The sequence below is a fragment of the Pezoporus wallicus genome, unplaced genomic scaffold, assembly GCF_028554395.1.
Source record: "Pezoporus wallicus isolate ANWC-B61680 ecotype Strahan unplaced genomic scaffold, APGP_CSIRO_Pwel_v1 contig_3710, whole genome shotgun sequence".
NCBI classification, from domain to species: Eukaryota; Metazoa; Chordata; class Aves; order Psittaciformes; family Psittacidae; genus Pezoporus; species Pezoporus wallicus.
This window is the reverse complement of record NW_026640315.1, coordinates 2,878,956-2,890,799: the sequence shown is the minus strand read 5'-3', so window position 1 is coordinate 2,890,799 and position 11,844 is coordinate 2,878,956. Positions and strand designations below refer to the sequence as shown.

The following is an 11,844-nucleotide window of genomic DNA, read 5'->3' as shown; positions in this document are numbered from 1 at the left end:
CGCCGCGCTGAAGGCGGGCTGCCCGCTGACGCGCTCCCTCCTCCTCCTCTCGGGTCGCCCCATGGCGTCTCGCGGTGGCGCCCGCCGCCATTTTATCGCAGGGGTGGCGCTGAGGAGGTTGTGGTTAATGTGGAGGAGAAACTGCCTTTTCCCTGCGGAATCAGGCGGGCTAGGAGCCGCTGCCTCCTAACGTGGCCGGGTTACACGGTGTTTTGGTGGCGCTTACGTGTGCCCACATAGCTGGCTCTTGGTAGGGAAGCCTAGGGGTGCGAGGGAGTCCTGCTCCTCGAGAACCCCTAGAACTGACGCGGAGCGCCCGCTGCCTGGCCGGGGGCTGGTACCCCAGCGCAGGTACATCCCGTTAGGATGCGTCAAGTATCCCCGCGGCTTCCTTCAGTGGCCCTGCCGCAGACTGGAGGCGAGAGCAGCCTGTTAGTCATGGGGCTGAGGTAACGAATGTGCTGTTTAACAGGAAGGCAGAGTACGCTTTACAAACCAGGCAGCGCAGCTCAGCCTGCCAGCGGTGATGTGAGCGGGTCCGGCCACGCTCCTCGCCCCACTCGCCCTTCCTCCATCTGCCGGGCCCGCTCCCTGCCTGCCCGCTGCCGTGGGTACACCCACTGCGGGGGGAGCAGCCGTCGCGGTGCCCCCGCCTCCTCCCGCACAGCCCAGCCCAGCCTCCGCGGGGGAGAGCGGGGGGCGGCGAGCGGGTGGAGGCGACGGCAGGGCCCGGGTTCCCCGCGGCACAGGCGGCGGCTCGGGATGCTGCCGGCGCTGCCGGACGGTGACGAGCGGGAGCTGGAGAGCAGCGAGGAGGGCGGCGGCGCGGGCGAGGAGCGCCGGCCGGAGCGGCACGGCAGCACCTACCACAGCCTCTACGGCTACCGGAGCTGCAGGTGAGGGTGTCGCTGGCCGCCGCCGAGGCCTGGCGGGGCGGGTGCGCGCTGGGGTTGCCCACGGGAGGCCGTTTGCGGGCCTTGTCAGTTCCCGGCTGCTTGAATTCGCGTTATTTCCCTCCCCGAAGGGATTGTTTTCATCCCTTAGTGTCCCGATACTCTGCCCCTTTAAAACGCCCTCGTGCCGTACCTTTCCTGCAGCCCCTATTCCCTGTTGTGTGTGTTAAGGCTGTAAAATGAATCAAAGGGGTGGCTTGATTTTCAGATCCTCGCAGCAGGGAGCAGGCAGCGGGGATGGCAGTCCCAGCAGTGCTGCAGCACAGACACCCTCCAGCGAAGACTTCAGGTAAATCCCATCTGCAGAACAGCATAACCGCCTGTAACACCCCGGTTTTATGTCTTTGCTGTATTGCAAATAGTAAGCAAGTCACTTCAAAGGAGAAACCTCAGTGAAACCATGGTATTTTGTTTCTGGAATACCTAGGGATTGAACACTACAGAGCTCAAATAACATACTAAACACAAACTCATATTTGAATTTGAACTGTTTTCTTTCCTACTAATACTTGACATTTCTGTATTGACTTAAGTCTTCATGTAGATAAAAGATAATTAAAGCGTGTTAAGCAATCTTAAATGGACATCTTTCCAAAAGCTCTATAATGGGGTTGTTGCTCCATGTTATAACTGGGGAAACGTAAGAAGAAAGAGTGACTTGTTCATAGCTGCTGAGAAGTTCAGCATCAGCTGACACCATGACTCCAGACTTCTGGTCTAGTGGCCAAACCCCTGAATGGGTTTCTGATGGGCCAGAAGTCACAGAGTGAGTTACCTGTAAGCCAGAGAGCTCACAATAGTCCCCCTTATTGCAGCAGGGGGTTCTGTACTTGTTCAGAGAAACAGAACAGTAACATTTGCTTTTTACTAATTATTTGTTATTGTTTTTTTAAAGCCTCTCCTTGCTGGACACTAATTTACCAGCAGAAGCAGAGACTGAACTGCGCAATTTTATCTCTAAGCGTCTTACTAAAGGAGCTCTGTTTGAAGGAATGGGGAATGTAGCATCAGTGGGGCTGAGGTAAACTTCAAATGTTATTTGTGAATGGGAAACTGTAAGAACCACTGGCAGCATTGCACATCTTGCCATCTGCTGCTGCGCTTGGGTTTAATCCTGATTCCATGTCTGTTGATGCTGTTTATAACAGCTTTATGCAATGGCTCTTCCATTATTTTTGAGAAAAATATTGTAGTAAATAATTTGCTCTTTGAATGCTAAAAAATACTACATGTTTATTGCTCCTTCCTTTTAAACTACTCTGACCACACCACAGAGGAAAAAAGTGAAAGTCTGAGAGCTCTGTATTTGATCATAGGAGCCACCAGTTCTACCCAGTGAAAATTGTTTCTGTAAATCATGTATGCCTGCTTTTTGCATGTATTTATTGTGATGTATCTGTAATAAAATAATTCTTTTTTTTTTCCTACATAGCATACCAGAATATAAAGTTGGTTGTTATTACTGTCGTTTCCAACAAGAAAATATTCTAGAAATGGCAACACTAGAATCAGACATCACTGTTCCAGAATACGTGGTTTGTTTCTTAGGTGGCTCAGAGAAAGGTCTAGAACTATATCCTTACCTTTGACTTTATCTGCGTGGAGGGGGAGATGATGTAAAAATTATGTTCCCATTTTGTCTGTTTCCTGCTTGAAATCAGCTCATTTGCGCACACCTTCCAGTAACTGAAAATAACAGCCATTACTGAAAGGGAAAAATGCAGGTCTTAAGTGATGCATCTCATTTTCCTTAAGAAGATACTTTCAGACTTGAGCTGGACAAATATATCCAAAGTCTGAAGATAAGCCTTGATTTGGAGGTGAGGCCTAACTTTTTTTTCTTGAAGTGGTGAAAATTACTATTTACACAACTTAATTATTACCATAATATTACAGTTTTGTCTGTTTCCTAAAATGCCCTTCATTTCTGGTCAAGTGTGCCTTAAAAAGTCAAACTCATTATTTTGGTTTACTGTGGTTTAAAATCAAGAAGATTCTGACATCCCAACATCTCAGGTTGAATAATTAGTAGGCTTCTATTTGTGTAGAAATCTAATTTGTAGCTAAAGTTTTTATGTTTCAACTTGTTACAGCAAAAATCTTTGGAGACCTACGTTAACCCCTACTTGAGAAGCTGGTTTGAGAATGCCGTATGCCCTATTCAGAGAGTGGTACAGCTCTTCCAGGAGAAACTTGCCTTTTTATTGCATGCTGTAAGTGTATTCAAACTGCATCACTAAAAGAGGTTCAGAAGCAATCTCAGTGACTCCAGCACGTTTAAAATCTTTTTGCATTTGCTCTTCCAGCCAGGAGTAAATGAGGAACCATTCTTTTTCTTCTGTGTTTTTTTAATTCAGTGCAAGTACTTTTTCTCTGCTTTATTGCTAAGGAAGCACATACCAATTTCTTCTGTCATTTTTTATAGTTAAGTCATTTTAAATTATGTAGTACTGTGCAAGTTGAAATTAGAATGAGAAAATTAGAAACAGCATGAGAAAGCTGTCACTGCTATAATTCCTCTGAACCAAAAGGGATTTTACATTGTGGATGTGCCTCATGTAATTCACTGGGAACAGAAAATAAATTACTCCTAGCTCTAGTCCCTGAGTCTGAGGCAGCTTTAGATGGAATAGCTAATAGAGTATAACTGCTGCATGTCTTCTGAATGCAAAACCAGCTGCAATGACTGCAACTTCGATTTTTTCTTTTAAGGCTTTGAGTTATACTCCTGTAGAAGTAAAAAATGCAGATGAAAGAACAGAAAAAGACATCAGCAGGTAAAGATACTTTGAGACCAAGGAACCTGTGAGTAACTTGGCTTTTGTCTATGACAGCTTGCTGTCCAGGAGCTGTAAAGAAGCAAGCAGTTCACAAGAGCTTTTCTTGTCAGGTTTCTGGCTGCTGCCAGCCTCCAAGGACTTGTTCAGGAAGGCACCATGACCTCCTTGTGTATTGCCATGACTGAGGAACAGCACAAGTCAATGATTGTAGACTGTAGTGGACCTCTGCCTCAACTGCATAATGCAGGTAAGATTACAGCTATGAATACTTCATGGTACTCACTCACTTGTATCCACCAGCTGCTGAGAGATGTGGATGTTAGAGGTAGATAAGGGTATTCAGAAGCTCAGAGGTTCATTCCCAGAAAGGTTGTATTCTGGCTGGAAACAAGAACAGCTCTTTTCCTGTGAAGTAGCAGTTTGTTTTACCAGACACACTGGAACTCTAGTTTGAAAATGGTTGATAATAAAATCCAGGGTGCATTTCACTTGCAGATCATTTAAGTAAGACTTGTACACTTCTGGGAAGCTGCAAAACTTTGTTTCCTATTGTACAGATAAATGTTCTTAAAAGGGATTCAACAATCAGAACAGACTTTCATGTAATTGCTGTAGCTATGTTTGCTTTTCTTTCCATATGTAAGACTTATTTCCCAGCCCAGGTATACTATTATCAGTTGTTATGTGAGAGTGATTAAACCAGGTGAATGCAGCTACATAGTCTCTGTTGAGCTCATTTACCTTTTCTCATCTCTGTGTTTGTGAACCTGTAACAGGAAGCAACAGATTCTGTGAGGACTGGATGCATGCTTTTGTGAATGGTGCTGAAGGTGGAAATCCATTTCTCTTCCGCCAGATTTTGGAAAACTTTAAATTGAAGGTACGTGTTTGTGTATGTTGAAGACACCAGGGTTACTGAGGGAGCAAATACTCCTTATGCAGCAAAGCTTTAGGTTATTTATGATCATTAATCATTAAATGATTAACTCTGATGTTGAAGTTGAGGACTAGCTTACTGTAATTGACAAGACCAGACTGTAAAGTAGCGTTAAAGTTTCTTCAGTGAGTACTCCAAAGGTGTTTTCTCATATTTAAAATAAAGCCCATTTCTTAGGTGATCTGTTGCAATAGGAGAACCCTTGCTACAAGTTTGGACATACCAGGTTGTGATGACCACATGTTTTGCATTGTTACAATAACAGTGGTAATAGGTACCAAAGAAAACTCTATTTTTACATTACTTTTGAGTAGTAGTATGAAATTCCTATTGGAAATGCTTTTGCTTCTCGTGCTATTCTTCCTCTTTTCCACATGATATTATGATTTATTTCCATGTAGAAGGATAAGAAAATGCTCTGTTACTCTTTTCCCAGGCTATACAAGACATTAACAACCTGAAGAGGTTTATCCGCCAGGCTGAAATGAACCACTATGCCTTGTTCAAGTGCTACCTGTTCCTGAGGAACTGTGGCAGTGGAGACATTCTTTTGAAGATTGTGAAAGTGGAACATGCAGAAATGCCAGAAGCCAGAAATGTAGTGACAGTCCTTGAGGAATTCATGAGAGAAACATCAGTGGCTTAAAACTATCCTAATTATTCTGTACTCGTTTGAGGGCATTGTATAAATCATTCATTTCTTCTGTGCAGCTTAGTTTCACTATTGCAGGATTTTTAATTTGTATTTAAAAGTATTACCTAAGTCAAATCTAAGTTGCCTTTTCTCTTCTTTAGAGAAAGCAGTATGAGCTTTTTTTTAATGTGTAGGTATCAGATCGTACCAACTCCTGCAGTTTTCAGTGCTTACCAGATTTCCAAATGACTTGCTCCTTCTCTGAGGAAATCATGACATTTGGTTTTTACAGTCATTGCACAAAAAAAGCAATCCCTGACCTGGTAAGCACTGTGCTATTTTAAGTATTTTAAGTATCTTTAAAACTGTGTCTAATCAGTAAGATCTGGACTTTTGTTTTAATATATAAAGAAGCACAAACATCTGGATAAATCTTACAAAATGAATTAATCATACTTGTTTATGTAAAAGAACACAGGTAACAAGTCTGTGGCTGGTTTCAATATTCTACTTTCAAATTGGCAGCTTGTTCTGCTGGCAGTAGATATACAAGTTGTTAACTGGTATGAAACAGAACTGCCTTAAGACTGAACAGAGCTTTAGGAGTCTGTGTGTGTATGTATGTATACATACACTGGCCAGATACGTTAAATCCCCAGGCTGTTTGATGAATCCCCTTCTTCACTCATTTCTGTTGTGATCAAGACCACCTTTGTGTGTTCTCAGTACTCATTGTGCATAAATATAAATACATATTTTTCAATTGTGGAGAATTAACCCTGAACATTTTACAGATCGAATATTAACTTTATATCAATCGAAACTTCTTCAGGAACTCAAGTAAACTAAGTTGCCGCATGAATTATTCAGACTTTAAAACATTTCACTGTATTTCAGCAATGAATTCTTACCTACATCATAGGACATGTAGGCAGCAGAATACTTGAAGGAAGTCTTTGGCTACAGCTGGAATCAGAATTCCTGAGGCCTCTGAGTGACCACGTAAACAAAGACTATTTCTGCGGACGTCGTAGAAGCAAAACTCTCCATTGCTTTCCTTTGTAGTAGAAGGTGTTTGAACGCCTGACTTCAGACATTTGGACAACTCTCCCTCAAGCAGTAACAGTCCTGCTCATGCAGTTTGACTGTTCTGCCAGTGCTCTATGCTGTGATGACAGAAGTTGAGTGCTTTCCTGTGACACCCCTGTCTTGAACCTATAATAAGGTTTACAATAAACCACATTAAAATCCTCAATAGTGTGCCTACATTATATTATAAATTAGTATTGACCTTGATGTCTCCTGTTTAAAACCCTTTATTCACACAATGCAGAGGAGCTGCTACTGTCAGTGACAGCTGAGGTGACACATGACATATATGGGCAAGTCAGAGAAAAACACAAACGTAGTTTGAAAGAAAACAAACCCCCTTATTTGTAGGAGCTCTGTGAAGTAACATTTTTTTCCCTTGAGACTACTTTATGCATAAGTCTGTATAGCAGCGCTGCTCAAGAAAACGTGTCTCATTTATTGGTCTTAGACGTTTTTAACAAAGTTGGAGCACTGACTGTAGTAGTTTGTCTGTTCAGGAGCTTAGGGAAGAGCTCAGTGCTAAAATAAACACCAACAAAAGAGAAGTTGGGTTGAAGAACAGGTAGCTATGATCTGGTAGGAGTATAGGAAATGGTTGCACTAGTCCTGTCCTATGCTGGGTGGAGGGTGAGGCCAGAGCTGCTTGGGACACAGTGTTCTATGCTGAACTTCGTATTTACAGAGAGCAATGCTGTGGTGACAAACTGCTCCTGAGATGCAGCCACTATTGCTTTGCCCAGTCTTAAATCCCTGGAATTTTTCAAGAATAAACTGGCTGAAGTGCTGATCAACCTGCACTATCTTCTCACAGCTGACCCTGTCCCGAGCAGGAAGTTGGACTAGAAATCATCTGAGGTTCCTTACAACCTGAATTACCCTGTGACCTGTACTACACTCACTTAAATAAGATTTGTTTTGTTTGCTAGGTAAATGATCAGAAATCACTCATCAAAATCCAGGTATTTTCAACCGTAACTGTAAAACTTTGCTTAGTCTTGTTGCAGCTTCTCCTCTCCAAGGTAGTGCATTGCTCAGTGTCAGTCCCACTGAATTTGTACTTCATTACATGTGGGCAGCTTCGGTCAGCTTTCTCTGTTGCAAGTTCTTTATCCTGAATTTTCTCAGCACTGCACATGGCTGGCATTATGAAAAACATAACTTCTTTCTTTCTGCAGCCTTTGTTTAAACATCATCTCACTTCTGCCAGCTCTGCAGGGACTTTGCCATTCAGTTACCTGACTACTAAACTCAAGAAGCTCACAGGTACACACACACACTGAAATACACCCTCGTAGTTCATGAAGTTACAGGTTTTTACTGGCATCATCCCATTATAAATTCTACTTTCAAAAACAAAACCAAAGGAAATTAAAGAAAAGCATAATAAATAATGCAGAAGCAGCTGGTTTAGCTGCATGAATACCTGGAGAGTATTACACACTTCCTCCTGCAATCAGCTATTCAAAGCTCAGGATGAAGCACACAAAAGGACACAAGATGCTGAGATGTGCACTTAATTTGCAAGCCTGAAAGATTTGTACTGTACATCTAAGGGTCTGATTTAAAACCCTTGAGGGGGGAACAACAGAAAAACAAAAACACCAACAAATGAACAAACAAAAACGCTCAAAACACTCAAACCCAACCAAATCCAACCCTCCCCAGCCCTAGGAATGCAAGCTTAGATTTGACTCCTACAGACCTCTTGCAGTTTGAAAGAGCAGGAGCTGGTTTGTATTTGGAGGTTTCTCCCCTCTTTGCTCCCAAGAGCAGTAGCATGTACAAACTAATCAGTATTTCACTTTCCAACATTTATGAGCAATGTTTACGATACAGAATATGATTTGAGCTACAGGAATAAAATGATAGTGTCTTTTATGAGTCTGTGTGATCAAGGATGAGTATCAAGGATTCAAGCTTTCGGCTCCTCTTCTGCCACAGAGATCCTCGAATTGACAGTATTTATGTCCTTTCTAAAGTTATTTTAGCCAGCAAGAAAAAGTTATAGTGCTAGCAGACAGTAACACATCCTGTTTTAACTGCCAAAACCCCACAAACCCACTTTACCTTCTTGCTGAAAGTCCTCAACTAGTGAATAAAGAAGTTTAAGTGTCTGGAAGCTCAGGTAAGTGCAGAAAACTAACATCAAGAGCTGAGTCCCACATGAGGTAGCAATGATCTACCTCCCCTTAGGAGAAACAAATCTGACAGCAACTACTGCTAGCTGCATCTTCATTTCTTTAAGTTTAATTTTAACCCAATGTTTGCCAACAAAAACACAAAAGATTTTTCAAAATAAGCCTCCCATTCCATGCTAATGGAAGGATTTTTACTTCAGTTATCTCAAAATAACTGAATCAGTTGGAGGTTTGCTGCAGAACTTCCTGGATATCTTAGTCCCACTGCTGATTAAAGAGACAAGAATCTCAGTGTTGGCCCTGAGATTTAAAGACATTCAGTAGAGACTGATGTTAAAAAAAGAACAACCCTCCACCCCAAGAAAGCATTTTAAACAGTCTAATGTACTTGGTCACCAACTTCCCTACAGTTCTGAGGTCACTACTGCACTAACACAGCAGTTACCAAATGGCGAGAAAGACCTCAGTTTCTATACAAGTCCCAAGCCAGTTATCCTTGTTGTATCTCCTGGAGAAATAAAGCAGCAGCTCACCCTACCCTTCATCTTTTAGACAAATACTTTTAGAAATACATAAAAAAGAATTATCAATGCCATTATTAAAAGATTACATTGCAAAGCTTGAAACCAATCACTCTTCTGTTAAATACTGAGTTAAGTGTAGACAAGCATACAAATTTGTCTTTGAAATGCTTCCTGGTTGGGTTTTGGCACATAGAACAGCTCCATTTTATATAAAACAAGAAAAAAAGAAACAGAAAACAAACAAACAAAAAAAAAACACCAGCAAAAAAATTTAATGGATTCTGCGCTCAAATAATATTGTTACAACAAAAATATACAGAATGTGCACGATACAAAAATATTTGGAAACATACCATAGCCTCTTACCTTGCAAATATCATTTTGTTTTACTAGCCCTTAACGGGAAAGTATCATTTCTTCAGTATTTTAAGGCAGAAAATTACATTGCTTAGTGCTCTGTGTTTAACACTTGGCTGTGTCGGTAGCATTATAGTGTAAGCAGAAGAAAAGCTGCATAAATCTAGCTTTATTTGCAAACTAAACAGACACTGTGGGGGAGTCAGAAGACAGTCAGTGACTAACCTATCTATTAAGCTTACTGGAAATTTAAGGTACTTTTGCTTCTTAAATCAGGCCTAGGGAATATTTTGTGCTCTGTGGTGTAAAGTACCCTGAAATATAATTTTTTCTGTATTACTACTGGCATTTCAGAAATACCTCATTAGAAAGCTTTTTCCAATTAAAAGCCAATGATCAATGGTGAAATTAAAAACACATTTACCTTTAACCAAGCTTGGTTTCTGCCTTATATGTGATTCTTTCTTTATAGAGCTGAAAAATGCACTGTTTTCCTTTATAACCAGATCTCAGCATCAGTGATTGCGGAAGAAATTTTTGAGTCGTATCACAGAGCACTGCAGAGCAGCCACTGCTATAAAAGAAACACAACAGCAGCAATATTCAAAGAGGCTGAAACCCCAGAGGTGCTGGCCTTTGCTCTCCAGATCCCAGCTTACCTCCAGAGGTTGCCGGTGTTGAGCTACATCCATATCCTCCAGTTCCACTTTGGGTAAAGCCAGTGGGTGGGGTTTCCAAAGCAGTTGAGCTGAGCTTGGATCTATGTAAACAGACTTTGAGCTCTTTACTCACTGAAGTAGGTGTGAAAGTCCCACTGAAGTGTGTGTGAAAGTCCTACCCACCATCCTGTGAGACTAAATATTGGCACAAAACAGCAGTAGTCTTGTGAGGTCAGCAGATAGCTGTCATTTTAGCACCAGCTCTAAATGTGTCAGATTCCACCCTTCATAGCCCAATTCAAATTGAAACTATCTCATCTGGGCAGTATAACCCATCAGAAGGAGCAAGGTCCTGGGAATCGCTGTGCTTTATTTGTAGTCCAGCAACCTCAGACAATAATAATTTCTCTGGCTTCCCCCTCTCCCATTGATAAATACTTCCTACTGCTAAAGAAGCAAGTAGTGAAGAATCACAGTATGTCACCTAAGTGCTAAGATTTCTCATCGACTGATGGGAAAAGAGTGAGTTGTTGTTCCAAGAATTCCAAGTAAAATCAAAAGTAAATTCATCAGCTCCTCTACACCTCATTCAGAGATGGTTTCTGGTAACTTCCTTTCCCATCACTCCAAGCCTCCCCCTCCTCCTTACCAATGTGTGCAAAATTAATCTCTGCCTGACTCCAAGCATCTAGGAATCAAAAGTGCAATTGCAAGCCCCGTCTTGTGCTGTGCTGTGCCGCGCTGCCGGCAGATGTCCCTGAAGGAGCTCCACAGCCAGCACCCCGGCTCTCCCAGTCTGCTCTACTGCTCCCTGCACTCATCCTGAACCAGGGCTGCAATATTCTTACTAAAAGGGAAGTCCAGCACAGGTGTGTCCTCACTCAAGGACGCAAGCATAAAATAACTTCCTCTAACGTGCACTGTTCAAATCCATCTGTCGGTAACAGTCCTTGCCTTCTGCTCTAGCACTGCACATCCGTAAGGTTCAATAGATTCACATTTTCTCTGACTGATGTAAAATCCTGGCAGCAGCTGAAATAAGACCAAAAGAATCACCAAAACCAGACCCTCAGTGGACGGCTCCTTCAGGAACCAGTTGTTGACTGAGACAAGTTGGAACCACAAATGAGCAGGATGGAGAATATTACGTCTCTGATATAAGCCAGCAGCTTCAAGGACATCTGGAGGTAAAGGAAAAGCCTGGCTGCTATTAGCTCTCTGGTGCTGCAGCACCATGGCACTCCAAGTGCATTAGAAAACAACATAACTGGATTACCTGATACTCTGTAAAAACATATCAAGTTTTCACAGTGTCATTTTAGTGATGAAAGAAATAAAATTATAAAAGCTTAAGCACTTTGTGCTGCTCCTGACTCCTTGAGCTGATAGGTTCTTAGCAGACAACAGGCTCTGTGTACAACTTGCTCTATGGGGGGAGGGGGGTGGAATTCAGCTCTGATGAGCAGGAATGTGAGAGGGTTTCATATCTTCACCCACAATACATCTAACACTGCTTTGAAGTCTGGCCTTTCTGATCCCCAGGGCTGCTTGTAGACTTGCTCAGATAGGATGTAGGGACACAGAATTGAAGTCAGAAAGATGAACAGCAGTTTAAAAGAACAAGTTGTAAGCTCAACCTCAGAGCTGTTTTCAACTAGTTCATGCTAACTATGTTCATCTATGGATAGAGAACTAAAAAATGGTGCCTGGATTACCCTGCTCAGCTCTCTCCTACTCCTGAGCAGAGGCAAAGGTACGTTGGCCAAAGTC

General features: G+C 42.3%; 2 protein-coding genes across 7 annotated transcripts in view; one reads left to right on the top strand and one right to left on the bottom strand.

Moving 5' to 3' along the window:
• Positions 1-690: 690 nt before the first annotated feature.
• On the top strand, positions 691-5,450 carry CUNH17orf75 (chromosome unknown C17orf75 homolog). Its single transcript, XM_057418492.1, has 10 exons — positions 691-896; positions 1,162-1,242; positions 1,849-1,974; positions 2,386-2,526; positions 2,716-2,773; positions 3,047-3,166; positions 3,666-3,730; positions 3,844-3,980; positions 4,510-4,613; positions 5,107-5,450. Exons 1-10 carry the CDS (start codon positions 763-765, stop codon positions 5,314-5,316), a joined length of 1,176 nt encoding a protein of 391 aa, XP_057274475.1. The 5' UTR covers positions 691-762; the 3' UTR covers positions 5,317-5,450.
• A 989-nt stretch (positions 5,451-6,439) lies between these two features.
• The window catches only part of RHBDL3 (rhomboid like 3), a 70,012-nt gene continuing 64,607 nt past the window's right edge, over positions 6,440-11,844 (bottom strand). For 5 of the 6 annotated variants that reach the window (XM_057418490.1, XM_057418491.1, XM_057418488.1 and 2 more), the window contains 2 exons: positions 10,923-11,106; positions 9,315-9,989 (listed from right to left, as the gene is read on the bottom strand). The gene's annotated coding sequence lies outside the window, so the exon portion shown is untranslated. Of the gene's footprint in view, positions 6,520-9,314; positions 9,990-10,922; positions 11,107-11,844 lie in introns of those variants that run through there. The other variant, XM_057418487.1, reaches the window with a different exon arrangement.